At 46.1% G+C, this 27629-nt stretch overlaps 1 protein-coding gene across 1 annotated transcript in view; it reads left to right on the plus strand.

Moving 5' to 3' along the window:
- Plagl1 (PLAG1 like zinc finger 1) overlaps window positions 1-25418 on the plus strand; it is a 53355-nt gene extending 27937 nt beyond the window's left edge. The window contains exons 4-6 of the mRNA XM_004651150.2: window positions 7120-7193; window positions 19710-20133; window positions 22827-25418. Coding sequence (XP_004651207.2) covers window positions 19982-20133; window positions 22827-24063 — 1389 coding nt within the window. The 5' untranslated portion in view covers window positions 7120-7193; window positions 19710-19981 and the 3' untranslated portion in view covers window positions 24064-25418. The remainder of the gene's footprint in view (window positions 1-7119; window positions 7194-19709; window positions 20134-22826) is intronic.
- Window positions 25419-27629: the final 2211 nt, after the last annotated feature.

Genomic DNA, 27629 nt, shown 5'->3' on the forward strand with positions numbered 1-27629 from the left:
TGTCCAACCCATTTCACCCTAAAGCTCCTCTTGTTTTGCAGCATTTGGACTATTGCTTAACCATAATTCTTGGCCTCTTTCCACACACGCACATTTTCTTTTTTCAGAACATCCTTGACTGTTGATGCCATTTTTTTTTAAATTCTAGGCTTTGTAAATTTTCTCATAATCCATTTTAAGCTTGATGATTTTTCCCTCCTAAACGAGAGAGAGATGATAGATCCCCATTTTACAGCAGAGGAGAGACTTGGGCTTAGAGAAGAAGCTATGCACGTTGACTAAGATCACATACCATATTAGAGTGAGCATTCAAACCTAGGGCCATCAAATCCTTAGGCTAGACAAGTGGTCTTGTCTGTCTTATGATATATTTAGAACACTCTCATTTGATCAGCTCTTGTAGCCCAAGCTGGCCTTGAATTCACTGTGTAGCTAAGGATGACCCTGAATTGCTTCACCTCCGAGATGCTAGTATTACAGGCATGCACTGCCACACTCAGTTTATGTGATGTTGGGACTTGAACCCAGGGCCTCATGCATGTTAAGCAAGCACTCTACTAACCGAGCTACACCCTCTGCCCAGTAGTAGTTCTTAGGAGTATGACTTATATTAAATAGAGATGTATCCCACACAGTGGAATAAGGTAGAATAAAACACATTTTTATGACAGTTTTAGGTAAGAGAAGGTCTTATTTAAGTAAGGAGTATTATTAAAACTACTTCCTTTCTCTGTGAGCAATTAAACAAAACAAAAAGTGAAAAGGTAAGCTGGGCATGATGGCTCATGCCTTTAATCTCAGCACTTGGGAGGCTGAGATAGCAGGATAGCCATGAGTTCAAGACCAGCCTACCTTCCAAAAAAAAAAAAAAGTGAAAAAGAAGGCAATGGGCTTCATAAGAAACAATATTGAATATTATTATTGAATTTCATAAACATGGCACATTTCTCTCTTGCTGCTTCAAATGGCCTTGTAAATCATGAACGTTTACACTATAACAAGCATACTTTATTTGGGGAATAACTTAGTTGATCCATTAGGAAGCATCTACCAAGGTAATTTTCTCCCTTTTTGTTTCAGCAGCGGGAATTAAAAAGTGCTTCAGAAAGCACACACATACACACAACCACCATGTAAATTAGAACCACATTCCCACCAGTCACTTAGGTTGTTTTCCTAAAATGGCACATCTACTCAATATGAAGTGTTTGGGAGAGTTGCTAGGTCTGATTCATGGAAGATTTAGAACTCTCTGGGGTGGGGGGGAATGATACAGAGAGACTATAGAATTCAGTCCCAACGTTTATTCTTTTGGTGCAGTTTTTGTTTTGCAATGGAAATGTCTATGTTTGGGTGGGTATGACTGGTGAGTCCAGGGGCATACTCTGTGTGCTCAGTGTCTTCCTCTAACCCAAGCCTGCAGCACATACTGCTCTCCTGATTAAAACCTTGCCATGGTTCTGATTGGACAGGTCTCTTGGTTGCAGCAACTGAAGGGACCATTGAAGAATTCCAAACAGGCAAGTGACAGGAACGTATTTGCATGTCAGAAGAATCACTTGGACTGGGGTGTTATGATTAGAACGAAGGGGAACCAGTCCAAAAAACACAGAGACTGGGTAATGAGTGTGGATCTTGGGTCTCTGGCACACGGAAATCACCATCCACACTGACGTGGCTCCTCTTCTCCAGGATGGGGGCGGGGGGAATTTCAACAAAGAAAGCCACAGAAAAGTTGAGTTTGTACTGGCAGAGTAGATGGCCCCTCTCCTCCTCCCCTTCATGGCGAGCCTAACCTTCTGTAAATGGTCACCCTTGTTAGGTTGGCTGGTATAGAGGGGCCGGAAACCAGCTAAGCAGCTCTGTCTTGTTCCATCTGGGTCTTATGGAGAGTGGTAGAACAAGAGGAGCAAGTGACAACAGAGGCTCTCCTAGACCCTTGTGTGACCACAGTGGCCCCATTCTGCCTCCCTTCATAGCCTGCTTACTTCCCTATTCCCCTTCGGTGAGCGCAGTTTTAACACAACGCGCCCATCACCCTTGACCCCAAAGCAAATGGCCGTGGCTTGGGGCTCTAGACTTAGGAGAGCTCTTGACAAACTCTGCTCTGTGCCTGGCACTTGTTCCCCATGGAAAGCCTCCTTTCCCAGGTGCTCTTCCCACAGGATGTGCCCCACGCTCCACATGCCCTTCAGATTTTGTGATGCTGTGCCCATTTATCACTGATGCTTAATTACCTGAAGATCAGCTGTTCTGATCACTCAGCAATGCTTGGCTTCTGCATGATGGTATCTCAGCTTATCCAAAACCCTCTTCAGTTTTCATCAAGACCTGCTTAAGTCTCTTCTAAAGGTCTCAGACGTGGAGCTGTAGAGCTGAAGTGGAATCTGCTTGGAGGACCTGAGTGACCTCAAAGCCAGGACCCCCCACCCCCAACACACACACACATAAGCCGCCGTTAGTACCCATCATTCCTGCAATGACTTTAAATCAACACAGCTTGTCTCAAGTCTTCATTTCCTTTCTCCTAGAGAAGGACTCCCCCTCCCCCCTGCCATGGACACACGCACCGCCACCTCCTGTCCCAAACAGCTTGGTTCCAGTGCCCAGCATTTCCATCTTAGGGAAATCAACAGGCCACTCGGGTGCATCCTCAAGTTCAAAAAGAGTTTCCTAGACCTCAAGCCCTCAGTGGCTCTGGCCTCTTCCAAGTATCCTTCCTCCCCTCCCCCCCACTCCCCTCAGGTTTTTGTTTGTTTATTTTTAGCAATTCAGAGCTTCAGCTAAAGGCCTTAAAGATAACTGAATTCAGCTCCCTTTCAAGGTATTTGCATAGGAATCAGAGGTGTTAATCTTGTGACTAGACTCCCAACACCTGCCCTTGCCCCCACCCCCATCTGCCCCAAGGCGCTAAAGTGCAGGGTTACCCCCAGGCCACCAGCACCTTCAAAGTCCTCGTTGCTCTCTTCAAACCCAAGCGTTCTCTCCCGGCTGAAAAACAGATCGGCTTCAGTCCCTGAGGCCATAGCTAGTCCGCCGCTTGGATAGGCATGATTCTAACTAAGATTCTTGGCACCTCATCGAGGTACCCATAAATGTACATGTCGCTGCATAAGGTCAGGCACATTGTTATCCCAGAGACTTGAGCCCCCATGTTGGGAACCCAGAAGATCAGTGTGAGGTGCCTCCCTTTCCCTGGTAGAGTATTTCCTTGAACTTAGATTTCCATGGCGCCTGGAAGGTGAGGAACTGGCCTCTATCCTTCCATATATCATAGTAGTTGGTGTCTTGAAGCCTTGCAGCTGTTGGCCTCAGTGCTGGGAATGGAAGCGGGAGATCTAGCCGAAGTTGGCCTTCCTCCCGAGTATGGGTGCTCCCACACAGCTCTCCGGTCAAGGATCCTGCCCCTGCCCTGGGGAGCAGCACAGGGCAGGGCCCCTTGTTGTGGCCCTTGCTGGGGCTCACAGACTTCCTTTTCTATTCTAGCTTGAGTAGGCAGTAGGAATGGCTTTTCTTTTCTTTTCTTCTGCACGGGGTTTAGATATGAACAGAGAGTTCAGGCCCCCTTTTCCTTCCACGGGGAGAAAACAACAAGGGATTGGAAACTTCTTTAAAAGTAAGCACGTGGTTGAAAAGGGAAAAGTAAAAAGCCCCAAGTTGCCGATCGTGCTGATTTAGTGGATGTAGGAAAGGCAGAGTGAACTATGGGAACTGAGAGAAGGAAACAGATTTGAGGGGTAGTACGCTCACGGGATGTGTACTGCTTAATCCATAGGAAAAGTTTCTCGCATGACCCCAGAATTCCTGACTTTGTGGAGGCTGGGAAGTTAGAGTGGAGGGATTTGCCTTTCAGATCAGGCACTGGATTCACACCTCAGTTCAGCAACTTGCTAGTTGCAGAGCTAAGTTTTCACTTGTCCATAATAAAATAGCATGAATATTCCCTACTCACAGGATCCTTAGGGTGTTAAGTACACATGGCCATTTTCTGTGAGTATGCAGGGCCTGGCAGCTGTTACACGGTAGTACCACTCACTAACTCAGGGGGGTACTGGGCAGAGAGGGCTGGAGGGTGAAGTCTCTTGCATTCGAAGGTGTGACCATGAAGGGTGCCAGGAGATGCTTCCACCTGGAGTTTCAACCAAAAAAAGTTTAAGATTAAAGGTAGAGATTTGGGAGGTTCCTGACCTTAAGAAGTAGTTGAGACTTTGGGTTGTGAATAAAAAACCTCTCCCCCATTGTCTGTCATGTGAAAATAATGCCATACCAGCCCCACGAGCCATTCAAATGTCACATGATCCTTTAGCAACAGGTCCCTCAGTAGCCCAGTTAAAGTGACATTGTTTGGAGGAGAATCTGAGCCCCCCCCCCCCATATCTACTTCTAAGATACAAGTTCCATGTTCAACATGAGCAGACCGTCTCTCTCTGATGGGACTTACTTATCTGCACACTACCCCATCAAGAGGGCTCTTTCCTATTTGGAATTACGGTCTTTGGGAAATAGAAATGATATATTTAGCAGGCTTTTCAACAACAACAACAAACCTTGCACATCTTCAGCTGAGAGGATTTATTCGCTGAATACCACCAGCGCAGACTTGACTAGTGTTAGGGGCTGCCCAGTTCTTTCCCACTCACGTCGTTAGGACCAAGTCAGCCCGAAGTGTTCGCTTAAGTAAAACCAGGAGGAGCTGGGGAGTGAATGGGCTGAAACTGGAGGAAATCCCTTTGTTCAATCTGGGTTTTAGTGAGTGCTCAGCAGGCCGCTAACCCAGTTCATTAACTGAGAGAGAAGCACATTCTCAAATGCTGCCCTCGGAAGCCAATGCTCCTAGAAAAAAAGAAAAAGAAAGAGAGAGAAAAAAAAGAACACTGTGTTGGTAGAAATGCATTCTAGAGAGCATATGCTCTAGATTCACGAAACTTTCGTTTTTGTCCATGAATGGCATCCAAAATAAACAATTCCATTGAAGATAATTAATGAATCAATTTCCCACATGCCAACTCCCTTCCTAGGGAAAAAAAATGTGATGGTTTTCTTACTATTCTGGACCTCAGAAATGCTCACTCAAGATTGTTTAATTTGATAGGGTTGGGTTTTTTTTTTTTCTTAACCAATGCTTAAAAAATATAATAGACATTTGAAAACTTTCTCTAGTTTTGAAAATTAAATCCTGACCTGAAAAGCAAGTCTGCAAGTAGCGTCCTGTCAAACCCAGACAAGGTTATTGCTCCTGCTGGTTTGTCTCCACAGTATTCCATGGTCACCCACAGCTCAGGATTGTCCCCAGGCTGGGCCTGCTGCTTTGGGCGGGCCCTCCATTGCATTGTTCGCTCTGTTCTTGGGAGGCCAATGCTGTCGGGGCAGGTGGGAAAGGCTGAGGGGTTCGGTCCCCTCTCCGCTTTCACTGGTGCTGCTGCTAAGAATAAACTCCTATGTGAGCACCCCCCCCCCCCGCCAAGTATTGTTGAATTCAGAAAGGAATCTCTCTTTTTTTGTGTGATGATTTGAATATTTTAACAATGAAGCCAAGCTACTCCACTGCCTGGTTTGCGTACAGCACATCCTGTGAGCCCCTTCCTGGGAAGCAGGAGTGAGTCCTCTCCTCTCTGAGTCCATAATTGGTATTGTCCACTTGAAAGATGGCCAGACACAGGGCTGAAAATTACCCGGAATAATTTTATGCTCTTGATTTAATGTTTTTTGTTTTGTTTTGTTTTTTTAAAGCTCTTGAAGAAAAGTTAATGCAAGCCTTTGGGGACCACCCAATTAAACTACCATGGCTTAGTGGGGAGCATTTGCAGAGGTGAACGAGGCAGACAGTTTGTAGCTACATAGGCAAAACCAGGAGTGTGTGGAAAATAAAGCGACTCAGATAAATACCTATTTCCCTTCAGCTATTTTCCTGGACTACAGTGGATTCTTTTTTAAACATTACTCGTCTGAAGAAGGCCATTTGTAATTTAAAAAAGATGTTCTACAAAATAGACATAACCTTTTTGGTTCAATTATGAGAAGAAAGCAGTCAGGTGAATAAACCACTTAGGTGAGCTCCCACTTGCTTTGCCTCACAATAGATTAATTTATGCCAGTTAAGAAACTCCAGAAGTGTTTCCACTGAGATCAGTTGGGTGGGAAGAGTCTTATTTGGAAAAGGGCGAGTTTTGGAATGAATAGGTGGCCAGGGAAGCGGGTTTCTTCAGTGCATGTCAGTTCAGTGGTCCAAGACTGGCGGGTGTGGAGCCCTCTGAGGACTTGGTGAAAACCTCAATTCTCTGTGGTCCCAGTCATATTATCTCAGTATACACCACTGTGTCTGGTGGCCTAGGAATCCTTATTTGTTAAAGATTGCCATGTTAATTCTAATGCATAGCCAGGCTTAGAAACCTGTTACTACTAAACATATCAGGCTTAGTAATTGGATATTCAGTTTTCAGATGTCAGCTTTGTTTTCTTATCCTGTAATATTTTTTAATAACTTTTATTTATGGGTGAAAGAGAGAGGCAGATAGAGAGAATGGGCACTCAGAGCCTTCAGCCACTGCAACTGAGCTTGACACATGCACCACCTTGTACATCTAGCTTATGTGGGTCCTGAGTAATCGAACCTCTGTCCTTTGGCTTCGCAGGCAAACACCTTAACCATCAAGCCATCACTCCATCCCTTACCCTGTGAATTTGATAAATGGATATGTTTACATGAAGCTTGTGTTAAATGCATGGCACCTTGTTACCACTCTCTTTCAATTCATAATTCCTTTTGAGTTCTGTTACTGCATAGATTTGCATATTTGCTTTATAGCATTTTAATACTGTGGGTTTAAAAGAAACACCATTTCCTCTAAGTGCTGTTTTGAATATTTGATGCAAGCAATGTCATGGTATTTATTTACTTTTTCTCCTTGCCGAAAGCAGGGGAAAACTTGAGAGTTCTAATCCAGTTCAAGTGGGACAAGGGAGATACTATGAACACCTGTAGTAGAAAGCTTCCTTCATCCATGGCGGGGGGCATGGGAGGGGGGTACTGCAACAGAGGAAAGTTCAGGTGTTGGCATGCTGGGGAAAATGTTCTTCTAGGTTTCATTCACTGACAGTGTCCAAAGTCTCTTCTTTCAGATTTGCATCTTCAGACAGACTTCTGGGAGGACTGTATATCCACCCCACAGCTGACATTTTCTGTCGCACAGAAGGTATGTGAGTTTTTAAATGATTTCTGCTTGGGTGTGTTTAATAATGGTTCCTTGGAAACACAGGGCTGACTTGGGTCTGAATGTGATGAAAGTTCAAGATTTAAGGCTCTAGTGTTCAGTAAATGCTTTTCCCCCCATGATCCCCCTTCAGATAGCAAAACACTCCAGGATTCTTTGATATTTACTTTTTTTTTTTAAAAAAAGAACACTGTACATTGGTACACTGTACATTTTAGAGGCTCTTATGATATAATTAACATCTTTGCAATCTTCTGCCGTCCCTCACCAGTAGCACCATTAACACCTGGCAGGTCCTTTGACGATGGAAAAGCTTATAATCCTCCCTTGATGAGACTTCACTGTACTGAAGATGTGTCCTCTTGAAACAGAGGCTGAGCTTATGCACTGGGGGAGGAGGATGCTGGGCATAGGGCATCAGTGCTGGAGAGCTCACTGCCCATTCTGAGGCCTCATCTGGCATCACAGTGTAGAGAGCTGAATGACACTTGCCTTATCTGTCCAATGCGAATATTGAGGCCTGCTTAGCTATCTCACAGGGCTGTGTGTAGGAAACGATTAGACCAAATAGTATGAGAAGGCTTTATGAGCCTAACTGAAATACTGTTGTTGTTGTAGATCTAATGTGGATTCCCGTGGAAACACATTATTAATAAATGTTATTGATTTATTGACCGACAATATGAAATTTGTCCCAAGGAGACCAGCATTAGTTATCGGGAGTGAACAAAGGCCCTGGGAGTTGTAACTGGGTTAGGGAGGTGGAAGAGGCAGAATCGCGTCTCTTTTGTTTATAGTGTGCGTGACTTCCCGGGCAGGAGCGATAACCAGGAAGATCTGGAATGTGTCTGCCCAGGGTTCAGTGGGGAGTCCACGAGCTGAAAGACAGAAGGGACCGACATACCAGGTCCAGGTGGTGTTGTGAAGGGAACAGGCCCAGACAGGACCGACAGTCAGTTGTTCAGGCAGGGGGGGAAGGACAGCTTCTGGGAAGGATCAGCAGGCAGGCTGGGTTGAGAAACTGAACTTTTGGTGAGTTAAGGTGCTTGGGAGAGGCCCTCCAGGCCCGCCAGGAGCTCAGGAGGGCAGATTGGGGGTGGCCTGCCCTGGGAGAGGGGAGGGACCACACATGTGGATTGCAAGGACAGCTACTTAGAGAGTTCACATTCCTCCCCCATTGAATGGGGTATGATTGTGATGGTCTGTTACACAAACAAAGAGCTCAGAGCTTTGAATGGAGGAGGGAAAAGACCCATGGCTGGCTTGCCTGTGTCCTCTCCTTTATAGCTTTCCCCCTGGATTTTTACCATTCCTTACTGGCTTTCAGAGAAGACAGTAGAAGCTTAGAAAAGTTGCTGTCTTTAGTGCCACTTTATTTCAAAGCAGAAGCCCACCAAAATGTCTATCAGTTTAAAAAGAAAGAAAAAATGTTAAACCCAGAGAATCCTTAAGGGCCCATACATGATTGTATGTTTTTTTACATTTCAAATTTGTTTCTAAATGAACAGTTTGTTTGACATAGATGCAGCACCCTCCCTTGTTGATATTGTCCCATATGTACACAGTTTCTAAGTTCTGAATACTCACCCATTGAAAGCACTTTAAAGGGAAAATGTCTACCGTCCTTCAAAAAATGCCTGTCACATTTGTGTATGGAGTGTTCTGTTTAGTCCCGGGCTTATGGAGTTTCTGAGCAGGGCTTTGAATGGAGCTCCCCCCACCCGCCCCAAGAGAGTCATGTACACAGTGATTACTGGTGATATTTCTTCCTTCTTTTTAAATATTTTATTTATTTATTTGAGAGAGAAGGAGACAGATAGAAAGATAGAATGGGCATACCATGGCCTCTAGCCAGTGTATATGAACTCCAGACCCATGTGCCCCCTTGTGCACCTGGCTTATGTGGGTCCTGGGGAATCGAACCTGGGTCCTTAGGCTTCACAGGCAAATGCTGTAACTCCTAAGCCATCTCCCTAGTCCCCGATATTTTCTCTCTTTGTCACTCAGTCTGCTGATGCCAGGTCCCGACCTTCAGGGACTTTAGTTCCCCATTTCAAAAGGCCTCCCTTGCTGCTCCATCACTCACCTTGCCCAGTGCCACCCACTGCTTCTCACCTGAGCTTTGCTGTTCCTCCACCTTCACTCTGCTCTCCCCCCTGTTTTCCACAGGTAATATGTCCCTATTCCGCCCAAGTGGGATGTCACTGACAGTCAGGAAGGGCACCAAAGATGACACCATCAGACCATCTCTGCTGACATGACCCTCTGTAGTTACCTAGAGATGTCATGGTCTTGGGCCACACAGCCCACCCAAGTCTTGAGCATCCTTTTAGCATAGCATAGGCTAAACATTTCCTTCAGGTGGTTTTCACTTATTGAGCTAACTGCCCTTCATCAATGACAAGGACGCTTTCGTCTTTTCTCGGTCTGTCAGTCTCCTCACTTTGGAAGAAGAAACCGGGCTTTTCTGACCCTTATTGAGACAATAGCCCTTGTTGCTAATTAGAGTTCTGGTCCCTCCATGCCCTCCACTTAGCGTCCCAGGAAAAGAGATCAGCTATCTGCTGTAGAAACAGACCCTAAAAGGGTCTAAAGGCCAGTCAGCAAGGGTTTATAGGGAGGGAGGAGGGGGATATATTTCCACTTGTCACAAAGGGACAGCCCGCCTCCCTGCCTTTAACTATTAGAAAATCTGCCTCGACTCCGGAAGACTTTTGTTTGCATTTGGAGACTTGGCTTCCCAGCCCTCCACCTCCACCAGGCTACCTAGTCTCCATTAATAAATAGTTATGCTAGAACAAAGATGACATCTCGGCTTCGGAGATCATCTTGGACGTAACAGTTGCCTGTGGGATCGCACAAGTCGGTCGGGCCCATGGGGAGACGTTCATTCGTATGGTTTTTTTTTTTTTTAAATTTTTATTTATTTATTTGAGAGCGACAGACACAGGGAGAAAGACAGATAGAGGGAGAGAGAGAGAATGGGCGCGCCAGGGCTTCCAGCCTCTGCAAACGAACTCCAGATGCGTGCGCCCCCTTATGCATCTGGCTAACGTGGGACCTGGGGAACCGAGCCTCGAACCGGGGTCCTTAGGCTTCACAGGCAGGCGCTTAACCGCTAAGCCATCTCTCCAGCCCGTTCATTCGTATGTTTAAGAATGAAATGCCAGGTGTAGTGGGGAGAGGGGCAGCGGGGGTCTGCAGAGATAGCTCCTGCCCGTGTGCTCAGCACCACTGGGGTATCTGGCAGAAAGCCGTGCCCTGTCTGGAAACCTAAGCTGTACCAGCCCACTCCCCTCCAATTGTGGCCTAAGGAAGGGCAGATGGTTGGGGGGGGGAGGGGTCAGAGACCTATGAGAGACGAAGCACGCTCTGGGTTCACTGCTCCATGATGGTATGGCTCCTGTCCTGTGGCTTTTTCAGGCTCACATTCTTCCCATTCCAGCTGAGACAGTATCTCTGGTATTTTCTACTTTCTGCGCCCTCATCTCTGCTCCCTCCTTCAGGTCACAGGAGTCAGTGACGAGTGGGCTGCATAGTATCTTCAAACTGCTAAACGAGAACTTTTCACTAGGCGTTTTTGTTTTTAAGTGAGCATATAAAGTGATAGGTTTCATTATGGTATTTTCATACATTGTTCCATTGTTCTTACTAAGCTCTGTCTTTCACTCCCTTCCCCCACCCCTTCCCCCTCCTCCCGCTCCTCCCCTCTCATGGTTCTCTTTCTGGTTTCAAAACACACACACACACACACACACACACACACACACACACACACACACGAGATAGAGAGAGGCTGATCGAACTGTAAGAAAAAAGAAAAACTACACCTGTAAAAATCTTCCTTTCTGCAAGAGGAGCTACTGGGGGTCTTTACATTATGACTCTAAAGAAGTTATTTGGCAACATTTTACCAAGTTTTAAAAATGAGACTTAATTCTCATTTACTTTTTTTTTTTTTTTCTCCACCATAGAAAGTCCCCTTACTGTCTCACCCAGGAGGAAGCTGGGGGATTTACAGGCAGAGACTTCTGTCTTTGGAGCTCTGAAAACTGCAGGCCCCCACAAGCCTGTTCCCTTTCCTTCCGGAGCCCTGAGTGGATAGATATCCTAAGGGAGACCCCGTCTAGCCTGCTGTAAAGAAAACAAACTCCTCCTCAGCCTAGGGCCAAATGCACTTTACCAACTCACTGTGGGGAGGGGGGAACCCTGGTCATCAAAGCTGATCATGTGAGCTTCCTGACAGGATCCCAGGCCACCCATGGACAGTTCAGGAACCCTTTATAAAATCACCTGCATGAGCCATGTTCTTTTTTTTTTTTTTAATATATATATTTATTTGAGAGAGATAGAAAGAGGCAGACAGAAAGTGAGTATGGGCACACCAGGGTCTCCTGCTACCAGACACATGTGCCACTTTGTGCATCTGGCTTTACGTGAGTACTGGGGAACTGAACCCAGGTTGTCGGGCTTTCCAAGCAAGCACCTCTCACCACTGAACAATCTCTCCAGCCCATGAACCCAGTTCTAAGTGGCATTCACTTCCTCCAAGCCTCTCTCTGTTCTGTAATCTGGACCTCAGCAGCGTCATGCTTTTGTCTCCTTGTTGGGCCTATGTGTTTGCCAGATACCATATAAGCTCAGCTTATCTAAAGCCAGACTCAACTCCTTTTTTTTTGTTTTGTTTTGTTTGGGTTTTTGGTTTTTTTGAGATAGATTCTCACTCCAGCGCAGGCAGACCTGTAATTCACTCTGTAGTCTCAGGGTGGCCTTGGACTCACGGCGATCCCCCTGCCCCTGCCTCCCGAGTGCTGGGATTAAAGGCGTGCGCCACCACGCCTGGCCCTTCTTACACATTCTTGAGCATCACTTGATGTCACAGCCGCTCCTGGTCTTGCAGGCTTGGGGATCCCACTTCCCTTGGGGAGCTCGGCAGTTTTCTGAGCCTCGTTGAGGCTCACGGTTACGGATTTAGGTTTTCCCCATTCCTGCCAGGAGAATGTTCTATCTCTAACTGCTGCTCCCTCTGTCCTCCTGGCTCCTTAGCCTCTACTAAGTTGGGAGCTAAAATGCTCATCTTCCCCAGGTAGACAGAACCTTTCGAGACTAGGTTTCCTCCTGCCTCTACAGCCAGTTTGGGAACTGTGCCTCAGATCTATACCCATATTAAATTCCTTTGGGACTACTTATTTTCCAAAAGCCATATGTTATTTATTCCCTGGGTCTAGAGTAGACTTAGCTCCCCATTGAGCAGCTGATAAATTTGCGGGCTCAACTCAAACTTGGATTCTTCCATGAGTCCTCCATTGAGGTACCGAGCTGGAGTTGACTGCTCCTTTGACCCTGATCTTCCCTATGCACCTTGGCTTTTCGGCAGTAGTTTCATTGTCAGCTTTCTTTTTTTCCCCCACGTGTAAGTCATTCCAGAACAGTTTAATTGTATCAGGTCTGGTAATTCTGCAGGAAGAGGATTTTTGAACACATACATCCTGTTTAAGACTAGTCTTATGTATTTCCTTTTCCCCTTTTGCTGGGCATTACATTTAACATTTCTTTGTGGCAAATACATACACACACATAATCTTAAATCAGAGTTCTGTTTGCTAGTATTTCTCTGTGACTTTGCCGATGGCCAGTGGATTGCATGAGCTGAGTTGTAAAAGGGAACCTCATTCAGTTAGTCATTACTGTTCATTAGCACTGGCCCACAGATAAAACCAGTAGGCATCTTCAAAATGAGCAGCATTGTCAAAAACAAAGGCACCTAAGAAACAGTAGGGGGTAGAACCAAATTGCATGTTCCTCATGAGCCCCCCAGAGAAGTCTGAGTTAAGTACCTGGTCTCAGCTCCTGAGGCCTTGTACTTGCCCCTGCCTGTCGCGCTGGGGTGGCTGCTTGCCTTTAGAAAAACAATGCACTGGTTTTTAAATTTTGTTTTATTTTAGGTTCCCCCCCCCCTTTCTCTTCAGGAAATTACTGATGATCATTTATTCATTAATTTTATCTTCTATTCTTTTCGTTAACTACTTAGTATTGTTTTGTTTGGGGGTTGGTTGCTTTATTTATTTGTTTATTTATATTTATTTAGGCACTGGGGATTGACCACAGATCCCTGTGCAGACTAGTTTTCACTCTGTAAGCTACATTCCCAGGCATTGGTGATTTGATACAAATCTTACTATGTAGCTCAGGCTGGTCTCAAAGGCAAGACCTTCCTCCTTCTGTCTCCCAAGTTTCTAGACACCATGCCCTACCATGTCTAGTTTTATATTAGTTTTATGTTGTCTTTTCTTCCTCAATGCTTTCTTCTGTGTTTCTTTTTGTGTGTGTGTGACACCCCCCACCTCCACCCTGGCTGCCTACTGATTTATGAGTTGAGTGTCATTAAAGATATTGATGGAAGCCAGGTGTGATGACGCACGCCTTTAATCCCACTTGGGAGGCAGCTGTAGGAGGATCACTGTGAGTTCAAGGCCACCCTGAGACTCCATAGTGAATTCCAGGTCAGCCCGGGCTGAATGAAACCCTACTGTGAAAAACCAAAAAAAAAAAAAAAAAAGTACTGATGGAAGCTTTGTGTAGACTTAAGGTTTGTCACCAGAGGCCTTCTTGTCAGGTAATGCAGGCGAGCCCTTGAGGACCCTCATTTGCCTTTGTCTTTGGGAGAGTTTGAGGAGTGAACAGAGAGATGAGGCTTTAATTTGGCCCACCAGCTTCAACTGTGTCACATCTACCCTAGTTACAAACAGGTAACACCCCTCCTTTTTCAAATTTATGGCTAGTGTCTAAATCTCGGTGCTCTGAAGCTGAGTTTAATCCACTTAGTATCCTGTCTTCACTTCCTCCTTGAACATTAGATGAATATTTCACCCTATGGCTTTCTTGCCTATTAGTGGCCTCATTTCTAAGAAAATGAGAGCTTAGTCGCTAGCTTAACAATTAAAGACGGCTTAGCAGAACACACGGGGAAAGCTGATTATTAGTTGATGTGGCGGTGGGGAAGCCTTCCTTAGGTAAGACAGTGGGTGAGGTAGTCAGCAGCTCCCACCACAGAACACGACCTGGGGTGAAAGGGTGTCAGACTGACGCAGGCAAGTGAACCCCGCTGTGGGGAAAAGCAACTCCTTCCTCCCCCCTGGAAGAGACGCATTTTGCATTTTGCCAGCCAGATTAGGGACTATAGGCGCTCCAGGAGGGGAAATGGACTTGTGCAAAAAAATGTGGCACATTCAGGAGATGGCAAGTGGATGATCCTTGGCCTTGATTGCCTTTGAGCCACTGTGGGAGAGAGGTCTGAAGAAAATGGCAGGGTGACAAAACCTTAGAGAGCCAGCATATGAGTTCATCCCAGGCAAGGGCCTTCCGCTGAGTGATGTGTCAGCTCAAATGTCAGGAGATTTTAGTGATAATATCTTCGTATTGGATATTATATATTTCATAGAAGGCCTTTTTAAAAAAATGATTCTGACAAGTGATCTATGATTTGTGGGCAGCTTTTGTTCCAGTGACAAGGTAGGCCTGCCTTATAGGATGAGACCTATGGACTGATCATCCGGATACATATTTGAAATAAGATTCATATAGATTGCTAACTGCTTGCATCCTGGAGAAACATTATGATAGAACTGCATTTGTCTGCCCTAACTGATAAAACCTAGACACAAAACACAAGGCACATGGGTTAGGAAGTTCAAGGACATTTTGAAGAGTCGCATCAAATGTTGACAGTACCAAGAAGGATTTTTCTCCTGTTTCTCCTGTCAGTGGGTCATCCTGTAACCTGTTAGAATCTAGGATCCCATAAAAAATATGAAGGAACCTATGATTTCTCTCTCTAGAATGCTGGTACACAAGCTTCTTAATTTTTCACAAAATTCAAGAGAATTCATGGGTGGGGTTCTTGCTGCCCTGCAGTGGGCCCCACGGTCTCAGTCAAATCTGGTGAGCCATCCTCAGCCTCTGGGGTGATGTCTCCCTTTTTTTTCCTGCTGATGTTTCTGGATAGATTTTTAATTTGGTCATAGGGTCTTGATATCCACGGCCTTCAAATAATATTGAGAAAAGCATATTGTCTCCAAGCTTCTTATAGCCACATAAGCAAAGGTTCTCTACCCTTCACGTCCACAAATGGCTACTTCATAGTTTGTGAGTATAAGAAAGAGAAGAAGAAGAAAAAAAAAAAAACAACACTTTGTTAGAGACTGTTTTCAAATTGACCTTTTATCATGTTTCTATTAAAACAGCCCCAGTTTTGGGGTGATGGATGAGACACAGTACAAGCTCCTAATCCCTGAGACAGTAGCGATAGAGTGACTATAAAAAATGCACAGCCCCATCTCGGGAGACCCTAAATGGAAATTTAGTTTCCTCTCCTGGCATTGTGTCCCTGCACACAATGGAAACAGAAGCCAGGCGTCCTGGGTTATTTTGAGAATGCTGTGAGACAGTTGTCCCCCATCAGATGCTTGTGGGGAAATCCTGGATCCGCATTTGTGCTCTGACCTCCCTGCTCACTGTTGATGATCCCTAGTCCCCAGGGAGCGCAGTCTTTCCTGGCTGTTACCATATATATATATGTTCTTATCCCAGTCTGATCCTCTGTCGTCCCCAGAATAAGCGGCGTGAGCAGAGTGAAGCAGATGACCCAAGCCTTTGTTGGCGCACTGGAGGATCTATGTCACTCACTCAGTATTTTTAGAATCAGGGGGACTGAAAATTATGTCCTGAGATGTTTGGGGGGAAGACTTACTATCCTTCCAGGGTGACAGATGCAGTGTGTGTGCAGTGTGTGTGTCAAGGCACAGAACAGACTGACTCTCATCAGGACCATTGCTTTTTTCCCCCAACTCTGATATAATGGTGGATGGTTTGCCAGGTAATAGGAAGGCATGATAAACCTGCGTCCAGGGTGCGTACACAAAGCCCATCAACTTTCAGCTGAAGGTTGGAACTGTCTGTATGCAGCTTGTAACAAGTGCGAGATGAATGAGAAACACTGTACACATCTCCTTTTTTTTTTTCCTTTAAGTTGCTGAGGGTTTGTGTTTGTTTGTTTGTTTTATTGAGCTAGGGTTTCACTCTGATCCAGGTGAACTGGAATTCACTGTGTAGTCTCAGGGTGCCCTCGAACTCACAGTGATCCGCCTACCTCTGCCCCCCCCCCCCCCCCCCAGTGCTGGGATTAAAAGGCGTGCGCCACCATGGCTGGCAAAAGTTGCTGAGTTTTGATCCTCAGCCACTGAGAATTTATAGTTTTCTTGGGAGAGAATTTTATTTTGATAGAAGTTTGTAATTATGAAAAACATTACAAATGTTTATATTGTGAGGTTTCTATGTATGAAATATACAGTTACAGTGACTGGGATGTTGTAACTATTTATAAATTTGAGATCATCCCCAAAGGATTTCCAAAGAAATCCACGAAGGCTCACTATGAAGCGGTTAATTCAGCCACGTGCCTGAAGTGGACCTAGCATTTTATGTTAGGTTGGGTGTGTTCAGCGCAAACTAAAATGCAACACATGAAGTTTTGGGAAAAGATGGTCATGAAGTAAGTTGACTAAGTAGAGAGCTTCTGAGAGACTTGTTTTTGAGGAACTTGTTTGGAATCCTTGAACTTGGAGGAATTCTGACTCATTCTTAAGCAAGGCACGACTATGTCTAGCCCTCTCTAATTGCACCCAGAGTCTCTGTAAGCCCAGGGGAGCTGTCCTTATGGATGGCGTCCATGGCTATTGGAATCTTGAATCTGGGGAAGAAGTGATTGGACAACGGGTCTTAGCCGATTCAGTACCAAAAGGCAATTTTCAGAGTAAATAGTTCTGATTTTTCCTTTTCACTCCTGGCGTGTCAATGAGAAGTCAGTCAAGCTTGACATCTGCTAGGGAACAAAGAATACAGGTGTTTTACTTCCCACTTCTTAATTCCTTTCTGTGGGGGACTGAGATCACTTTCCTCATACAAAGTTCTACTGGACATAATGATGACCATTTCCTAAGGCAATAATTCTTTTTTTGAAGCGGGGGTGAGGGATAAATTTACTTAGAGAAACACAAAACAATATACATTCCTGCAACTGTTAAGTTAGGAAAAAGAAATATAGAACCTTCTCCCACCTAACCAGCTCCTCCAAAGTGACAAGGACTGTTTGAACTATGAAGGGAGGAAGGCAAAGATGCATCTCCCACCTTATCCTCTGTGCATATGGCAGCCTTCTAAAGCAGACCTGGAAAGAACCCAGGGCAATTTGAAGTGAATGAATGAATTTTATAGTTGGCCCAGTACTCTAGCCAGGATGAAAGTGGCAGAGCTCCCGAGGCCTGGCAGCCCAGGCTTGCCATGCACAGTGGAGTTTCTAGAAGTCGCCCGTGGCTGGGGATGCCTCATGGAGGAGAGGCAAGGTGTGAGCAAAGATACTGAGTGGGAATGAGGCTGTGGGAGGAGAGAGCCTTGGGCATAGCCAGGGGCAAACACCCTGCTAAGATTTCCTAGAGCCAGGCGTGGTGGCTTATGCCTGGCATCTCAGTACTCTGGGGGCTGAGGCAGGAGGATTGCTTTAAGTTCAAGGGCAGGCTGGGCTTCAACACAGTGAGTTCTGGACCAGACTGTGCTACCAAGACCTCCTCTTGTCTCTGAACAAAGTCATACTTGGTGACAGAAGAATAAGGTCATGCAAGTTGCTAGAATCCAAGTCATCAGAAAGGGTCTTGCCAAGGTGTTGGCTGAGGATTCCTGTGTGACTCCCTGCTTTGGGTTAGTGTGGGACCTACAGGTCTAAGCACATAAGGTTCCAAGTGAGGGGAGCAGCGCAGTGACGGGTCATTCCTCATACTATGGCGTCTGTCCAGACGCAGCCCATCTGGGTCAGGTGATGAGAAATACCACGAGGTTCCTGCTCTTTTTTTTTTTTTTTTTTTTTTTTTTGCCAGTTAGCAAATGAATGCTGTCCATTTGTACGTGTACTGGAAACTGGCATATTTAAAAAGCTCTTGAATCATAGTTAGACTACCAGGTCATCTAGCTTTCTGATTTGAAGGTAACTGAAAAGGGGAAGTGAAAAAAAAATTAATGTTTAACAACAAATAGCAATTCTGGAGACAGCAATAATGGAATGGCTGCAGGGAGCAGAGCTTCAGCAACTGGTGCTGCTTGACTGACAAAGTTCAGAAAAGGCTGACCAGCGAACAAAAGCTGCTCAGGTGTGTCAATGGGAGCAGACGGTACCGGTCAAGCTTATCCAAAATGCTTGAGGCTACAAGGCTTTGAGTTTTGAGAGTTGTATGGATTTTGGGATCACTGCATGTGACATAATGAGATAGCTTGTGGATTTGCATATCGCATAATGTCTTGTGAATGAAACCCAAGTGTAGGCACAGAATTCACTCATGTTTCATGGTCATTTCATGCAATTATTTCCAGGGTGGCTGGGTTTTTTTAACTATGGCTTGTCTCATAAGATCATTATTTGTGAAATTTCCCACTTGTAGCATCAGGTTAATACATAAAACCTTTCAGATTTTTAGATGTGGGATCCTCAACCTGTACTCTTAATGTCTTTAAGCATCTACCCTTGCAAAGTTATTATCCACCCACTTGGAAATGACTCAGACTGTATAGGGTTCTAGCAGGCAAGGCTTTTATTACATTTTTCATGATACTGTCTTAGACACATAGCTCCTCAAATGATGATAAATTGGGAGAAAAAGAAGAGCTTGGAATTTGGTGATATTGGCTGGACTGGGGGAGGTGGTAATGACGTCGGTTTGGGACAAGGTGACTCTGAGGAGGCAGCAGATCAACCCACAGGTAACTGAGAAGCGCAGAATTGTCCCCATTTAAAACCAAATAGAGATGGATAGAATGAAAGGATGATTTTCTAGAGGACGGTGATGCCAGTGCAAATGTGGCGTGAACTTTCCTTGGCATCATCGATCTTGTTTCCATGGGAATAATTTATTTCTGCTCACCCCATTGGTGCAAGTGGACTTGCTTTCCCCCCCAGTTCTGTTTATGCCGGCGATTGTACACAGTGATCTTACAAGCAAATGAACTGAGATGCATACAAATTATTTCTTCTCATCCTCCTGGAGTTTAAACAGGTGTCGTACACACTTAGGCCAAAGCTCGTGGTTTGAATAAGGAGTGGTCACTTATGAGCCAGTGACCCACTGCAACAGCACACGAGGTGGCTAGGCGTGGGAAGGGAGGCTGTTTTCCCTTTGTGTTCGAGGACCCTCATACCCAGCTGAGACCATGAAGTAGATGATGGCGAATCTACAGGAAGAGCTGTCCTTATCCCCAAGGAAAGTGCTTCATCAGATGGGTGGGCTTTTGTGCAGGAGGGCCTCTGGAAGCACGAGGGAGGCTGGGGAATAGAGCCCATCCAAGCCATGCAAAGGACCATCATGACTGGGGGTTATAGGCACCAACGTGGTAGGGAGGGAAAGCATGCTGTTCAAATGGCCCATTGCGAGAAATCTGTTGTTCTTATCTCCACAGGTGATGCAGATCCGGTTCCTGCTCTGGATCCCTTCTGTGTCCCACACTCTTCCCCGAGCTTGAGAGAGCCTAGGAAGTGGGCCGGCCAGCCCCAGTGACCTGCCTGACCCCAGATTCCGTGCCTGGGCCGATCCTTGGCTGCCCTGCTCCTGCGCCCTCGCTCTCGAGCTCCGCGGTGGAAGCGCCCACCCCCTTCCTTCTAGCTGTGCCTTATTAGATGGCACAGCATTTGATCAGTGCACCCGAAAAGGAAGTTGTGAGAAGCAAAGCCCATGGCCCCGTTCCGCTGCCAGACATGTGGCAAGTCATTCCTCACCCTGGAGAAGTTCACGATCCACAGTTATTCCCACTCCAGGGAGCGGCCATTCAAGTGCTCCCAGACTGACTGTGGCAAGGCCTTCGTTTCCAAATATAAGTTGATGAGGTGAGGCGCTTCAGAAAGGCGTGCACTCTTACACAGACTTTTAAATGGCCCTTCTAGCCCCCAGGGCTCTCACTTCAGGGAAAGGGGAGGGCAGGATATGGATGCATTTTAGCATTTTAGGGACTCTTTTTAAAATACTTATTTTTATTTATTTGAGAGAGAGAGAGAGGGCACAACAGGGCCTCCACCCCAACTGCTGCAAACAAACTCCAGATGCATGTGCCACCATGTGCATCTGGCTTACTTAATGGGTCCTGGGGAATCGAACCTGGGTCTTTTGGCTTTACAGGCAAGTACCTTAACCACTAAGCCATCTCTTCAATCCAAGGGACTTTTCTTCTTTTTTTTTTTGTTTTTTTCAAGGTAAGGTTTCACTCTAGCTCAGGCTGACCTGGAATTCACTATGTAGTCTCAGGGTGGCCTCGAACTCATGGTGATCCTCTTACTTCTGCCTCCTGAGTGCTGTGATTAAAGGTGTGCACCACCGTGCCCTGCACCAAGGGACTCTTTTTAAAGCTGTCTCGGTGATGACTGTAGCTCTGGAGCAAGTGGAGGTCACTTGGCCGGACTTTGTGCATGGACACTTTTGACTTTCAGAGATATTCATGGCAAACCAAAGAATGAAAAACCACTGTTTTCTTAGATAAGTCCTTTAAAAAAAATGAACTACATGTCATCCAAATTACTTCCCTAGTGTCTGTTAAGTACTCAAGACCACAAGAGAAGTAATATACAAGATGTGCCTTCTGCCCACACAAGGTTTCGGTAATGTCACAGAAAAAGACAACTGAGCAGCCAGACAATAGTGTGACTGACAGCCAGTGCTGTCAGAACTCTTCACGAAACGATCCTTAAAGCTGCAGCTGGCCGACGGCTCCACATGTAAATGCACAGAGGAGAGTCAGCCTTAGCAGCCTGACTTTCCATCTAAGTGGTATTAACACTGCATTATCCTTCCATCTTGGAGTGCCCTGGAGGGAGGCACTTAAAAGAGGTAAAAGGAAGACATAAATTATGCTCCTGACCCTTAAGAATACCACTTTTGTAGGTAATGTAATATACGTTGAAAATACCCAGGCATTTTGAAACTCAAATGCCTTCTGCTGTACATTGGCCACTCTCTAGTTGTCATAGCATCAGTATCGGGGGCCTGGCGTGCAGCTCCTGTGCATATGCAGGTATCCGTAACCCCAGAACTGGAGTTCTGGAGCCGTGAGTGGGGTAAGTTAGGGTTAGCTGTGAAAAGCTGAACTAGGGCTGTCTTAAATACTGCTTAGTAGTTCAGGAGAAAGGATCTGCTCCATCAAGGTGGGAAGTCACCCAAACAGGAAGCCGTGTGCTTTGTACAGCCCTGCTCCCCCGGGCCCAGCACTTTCTGGCCTCCTTGGCCTGAGGCTATGCTCTTTTAAGGAATTGGAGGGCAGAGGGGTGGCAGGATGGATGCTTAGGCTGGGCTTAAAAAAAAAAAAAGACGATGAAACATTCCATTCATTTCCCAGCAGTTGTAACATAACCTCCATTTTATAAGCAAAGATTGAAGGAGGAAAAATAACATGTTTGCTTCACCAAAAAGAGAATGTGGGCTCCAGGGTAGCAAACTGAAACCAAGCCCAGGAGAGAGAGAGAGAGAGAGAGAGAGAGGGAGAGAGAGATAGAGAGAGGGGGAGAGGGAGAGGGAGAGGGAGAGGGAGAGGGAGAGGGAGAGGGAGAGGGAGAGAGAGGGAGAGAGAGGGAGAGAGAGAGAGAGGAGAGGAGAGAGAGAGAGAGAGAGAGGGAGAGAGAGAGAGAGAGAGAATGGGGCTAGAAAAGATGACTTGGCAGGAGAGGCTCAGGCCAAGGTTGGATATGTTTGCTAGCCAAAGATGATGGACTTTGTGCTCACGATAGAGTGTGCTAAAACTGGTGGTCATGCGCCCTGAGAGGAGAGAAGTCAAGGGAGGGAAACTTGTTGAAGCCACGTCAGTGGTGAGAGGATGGATGATGCTCTGCAGTGAGACTGTTGCATGGGAGAAGCGAGCAAAAATGAATAAAGTGAGGAGTGGAGGAAAAGACTGGGAGCCAGGCAGGGGAAAGGGCTCTGAAATGCTAAGGGGCAGGAGCCAGTGAAAACGGGGCTTCCTCAAATACTGGTGCCAACCTGTGCCCCTCTCAGAGTTAGGAAGAGTATAAGACAGGGAAGAGTGAGAAGGAGGTACCCCATTGAGTTGTTATCCCGCCAGTGACCATGGATGGTAGATGAAGTCAAATCAGATTAAAATCCTCCGCAAAGAACGAATGGGAGAATGGCAGAAGTATGAGACTCATGACAGAGATTCGGCCAAATTAAAAAAAAAAATAGTTTAAATATCAAATCTCCAAACTAGCCATCCCTGCACTTCATGGCTGTTATACCCAGGTGGGCATCTTGTAGGACTGTGTGGATCATGTCTTTTAAGTCCCAGCACTTGGGAGGCTGAGTTAAGAGGATTGCCATGAGTTTGAGGCCAGCCTGGGGCTACTGAGTGAGTTCCAGGTCAGCCTGGGCTAGAGGGAGACCCTACCTCGAAAAAAAAAACAAAACAAAACAAACAAACCAACCCCAACCGGGTCCAGTTGGGCACTTTCCCTAAGGTTGAGGATAGCTGTTTGAACAGGTTACTTTCCTCCGGCTTATGACGCTCCTCGGTTATGACCTGCTGTCCTTCTGCTCCTAGGCACATGGCCACACACTCGCCGCAAAAGTCTCACCAGTGTGCTCACTGTGAGAAGACCTTCAACCGGAAGGACCACCTGAAGAACCACCTGCAGACCCACGACCCCAACAAGATGTCCTTCGTGTGCGAGGAGTGTGGCAAGAAGTACCACACCGTGCTGGGCTACAAGAGGCACATGGCTCTGCACAGGGCCAACAGCGGCGACCTCACCTGCGGGGTGTGCTCCCTGGAGCTGGTGAGCACCGAGGTCCTCCTGCAGCACCTCAAGTCCCATGCCGAGGAGAAGCCCCCGAGCGGAAGCCGCGAGAAGAAGCACCAGTGCGACCACTGCGACAGGTCCTTCTACACCCGCAAGGATGTGCGCCGCCACCTCGTGGTCCACACAGGATGCAAAGATTTCCTGTGCCAGTTCTGCGCCCAGAGATTTGGGCGCAAAGATCACCTCACTAGGCACACCAAGAAGACACACTCCCAGGAGCTGATGAAAGAGAGCTATCAGGCAGGTGACCTTCTTGCCACCTTCCACACCCTCCCACCTGCCTTCCAGCTGAAGGCTGCCTTGGCTCCTTACCCCATGGCAGGGCCCCCCCAGAATGGGCTTGCGGGGGGCATTCCAGCTGAGGTTCACGGCCTCACCCTGGGGCCCCCAGATCAAATTGTCCAGCAGGTGCCACCCATGCCAGAGGTCCTGGCTCCTCTGCACCCAGTGGTAGCCCCCAGCTCTCCTCCTCCACCCCTTCAGAATCACAAGTACACGGCTGGGGCTGCCCCGTACGCCCCGCTGGGCGGCCTGCCGCTGAAAGCAGACGCTAAAGTGTTCTGCAGTATGAGTCTGTTTGAGGAGCTGCCCCTGCCCGAGCCCCAGTCGCCTCACAAGCTGAACCCGGGCTTTGAGCTAGCTAAGGGAGGGCCTGGGAAAGTCACCCTGCCCAAAGAGCTGCCGGCAGAAGCTGTGAATCTGGCGATTCCTGCCTCTCTGGAAATTTCCTCCCTGTTGGGCTTTTGGCAGCTGCCCCCTCCAGCTCCCCAAAATGGCTTTGCGGGCAACACTCTTCCCCTGGCACCTGGGGAACCGCTGCCCCATGTGATAGGTTGTTTGGGGCAGCAACCTCAAGAAGCCCCCATAGCAGTGGGTACCGTGACCCTGGGCCAGCTGCCGCTGCCCCCCATCCCTCACGTTTTCACAACCGGTACCAACACTGCCATCCTGCCTCACTTCCACCATGCATTCAGATAAGCTGCTTATAAAGGGGCTTTTCTTGTTGTGGAGGGTGTTTTGAGAAGCATTTTAAACATCAGTTGTAAGTTGAGGAAAGATCTGGAAAACGGTACTGAGACTGGTTCTCTGTGATGACTGGCTTGAGGAAGAGGAGAGAAGTGTTTTAAATATCAGTTGTGTGAGTTGAGGAAAGATCTGGAAGACAGGATTGAGATTGGGTTATATGTGACGATTGGCTTGAGGAGGAGGATTCTTAAACTGCATGCATTGTGCCAATATATTCTGAGTATTCATGCTTTTTACCAAATGTAACCAGCGCGTGTTCTGTAGTTGAAATGCATTTATTCTTTCCTGTAATCAAACTGCATATATTGTATTCTGTAATCGAAGTACATATATTGTGTTGTATAATCGATAGAAATAAGAATATTGTTATACTTGTTATAACAATCATCCAAAACGACGGCTGCTATCTTATAAATAGTTGTGTGTGTGTCATGTTTAAGTGTAAACCATTAATCGTAATGGTGTTAGCTTAGTAACTGTGTGTCGTTAGCTAGTAAGAAAATTACGGAAAGGTTTGTGTTTCTACAACCTGGAAGAATTTTTTTTTTTTTTTTTTTTTTTTTTAGAATATAGCCTTTATGTTACAAGTAGATTGTGTGTGAATGTGAGTGTGTGTGGGGTTTTTTTTTTTTTTTTTCAGGGATTTGTACCTGTAGAGTTTAGTTGTAGTTTAGTTACTATTATCATAGCCAACCAGTAGTTTTACTCAAACAGTTACTTGTAGAGCCATAAGTTTTTTTTCCATGTTAAAAGTGCATTTTAATGTAGCTTCAGTGTTTTTCATATGATGATGTGATGTGTGTTATTTCATTTATCTTAGACAAAACTAGTCATCAGTTACATCTGACAGAAAAAAAAAAATGTCATTGTGTAACCGGGTTAAGTGGTAAAATAATCAAGGTGTCAGTAGTTAAGAGCATTTTGCTGACTATAATATTGATTATATTTTTCATGGGAATTTAAGAAGATATACTGGAATTCAACATATATCTAAAAATACATTAGGTTTCTTTGCCTAGTTTAAATTAGTACTTTAGCTGGTTAAGTTCCTCAGTATTGTTTGTAATCACTAGTAGATAAGTGTGTTTGTAGCTCATCAATTTTAAGTCATTATTAGCTTGTAATCAAAGAGGATTGCATTTTACAATGTAACCGTACTTGTGATCTGTCTCCTGAATTTGGAATCGTATTAATCAATTTAATGTACAACCTAACCTTAAAAAAAAAAATACCTTGTCCTGTTTTCGATGGCTTTCTTTTCCTCAAACATATATATCTTACATATAATAAACATCATGTATCCTGCACTCGGGCTTGGTTTTTTTCTGCGGCACGCGCTACATGGGCACTACCCGTAGTTGAGGTAGAAAACATTCCCAGCTCCAGTTGGCTCCCTCATGGCCCCTGCTGGTCATCACTTCCCCCTCGAAACCCACTCTTTGGGCCTCTCAGCGTCCATCAGAAATGTCACCTCTTTGGGGTACAGTCGGGGTATAAGGGCATATATTCTTCCCTTCTCAGGGAGGACCCCTGTAATGTTCCATGTTTCTGAGGTACCAGTCAGAATGCCACCTACCATGCTCCAACTCTGCCATAGTGTTTGCCATCACTTTCTAGTACAAGTTACCATTTTCCTTGTTCCTCCTTGGGATTTTTTTTTTTTCAGACAAACACTATGCCCCCTACATATGACAGTTTTTCAGTTAACCTCTAAATAGGATGGAGGTTAAAGAAAGGGAAGCCTTGGGTTTATCTGTGTATCTAAGAAATTATCCACCTCAAGGTGAGAAATCATGTCACCACCAGGCAGGCAGCCAGGTGAGGTGGGTAGATGGCAGAAAGCCTGTACTATGGGAGCCACTGTCAGACCGGATGGACCAAAGGCAGGGGGGCATGAAGCAGGGCAGCTCACCAAGAGGACTCTATTCCCGTAGCATGTCAAGCTCACACAGTGCCGCTTCATCTCTGTGGGAACGCAATCTCCAAAAAGGGTAGGCGGGAAGTGGTAGCTCACCTCAGCTAAGACCTGCGAAAGGGAGTTACAGAAGCTTCCACAAATTCCTGTTCGTCGCTTACTGTAATCTTAGTCAGTTCCAGAACACACACCTGATTTTCCCGAACGTGAAACCGTGACCTTTGGTCCCCATGGTAGAGCTCTGATGTGTGCTGCCCCGCCAGTGGGGACAGCTTGGGACTCTGGGTGAAATTCAGCAGGTGAAATTCAGTGGCTTCATTTCCCAGTGAGGTTTCTTTTCAAGAGCTAAGCGTGAGTGACTCTACAGAAAGATGTTTCTGACCCTTAAGACAGCAAGAAAAGGAGTCAAATGACCTCTCAACGTAGCTTTCTGAACAAACCAATGCTAAAGAAATGAACAGGTGGCTTGTCATTTGGGCATGATAAGAGGCATGAAGCCTTTAGGGCGTTTATCCATCATGTGAAGGTTTCTGCACCCTGCCCTCACTTTGGATTTCTACACACACCCCCAAATGGTCTATGTGGACTATGCAAAACAATTCTACGTGGTGTACTGAGGAACATTCAAGATAAGATGTGGGGACGGGGAGTAGTCAGCCCTACCTGGAACATTTATTATCATGAACCCCTCGATAAGGCTCAGGAAATATCTTGGAAAAAGGGGTGGAAAGCATGCAAGAGTGGGAGGAAGGGGAGGAGTGCGGGGAAGCACTGACTCCAAGGCATGAGGCCTGCTCTGGCCACCTGTGAACTCAGCAGCTGTCATTACCTGCATGAGATTGCCACACTCTCATTCTGTCATGCATGGGGCTGGGGGGCGAGGGACTCAGGAGGCCCCACCCTTTCCTGAGGATCTAGCAGCTAATGGTTGCTGGAAGAAGGAAGACATTTTCTTTAGTGGTATAGCTACTAGTAAGTTTCCCATGCTCCAGAAAATAGCCCCTCATCCATGGCCCGTAAGCCAACCTAAGTAAAGTCATTGAGTTACACACACGCAGGCCACACATAGAAGTGGGACTGCCGGGGACGAGCACTAGGAAGAGGATCAGCAGGAATTAGAGAAGGACAAGAGAAGGTATGGGAAGTGCATGTGACCAAAATACATTATATACGTGTGTGAAAATTCCATAGTAAAACCCATTATTATACATGCTAATAGAAGTTTAAAACAGGAGAGAAGATAGCAGTAGTCACTAATTATAATTTATACATATAAGCTGCGTTGCAGTCGGGTTCACATCGCTGGTAGAAAACAACCAGTCAAGAGCAGCTTGTGGGAAAAAGGTTTTATTTTGGCTTACAGGCTCGAGGGGAAGCTCCATGACGGCAGGGGAAAATGATGGCATGAGCAGGGGGTGGACATCACCCCCAGCCTACATAAGATGAACCATAGCAATAGGACAGTGTGCCAAATGCTGGCATGGGGAAACTGGCTGTAACACCCATAAGCCCGCCCCCAACAATACACTGCCTCCAGGAGGTGTTAATTCCCAAATCTCCATCAACTGGGAACCTACTAGCATCCAGAACACCTAAGTTTATG

Source organism: Jaculus jaculus, chromosome 9 (genome assembly GCF_020740685.1).
Source record: "Jaculus jaculus isolate mJacJac1 chromosome 9, mJacJac1.mat.Y.cur, whole genome shotgun sequence".
Taxonomy (NCBI): Eukaryota; Metazoa; Chordata; class Mammalia; order Rodentia; family Dipodidae; genus Jaculus; species Jaculus jaculus.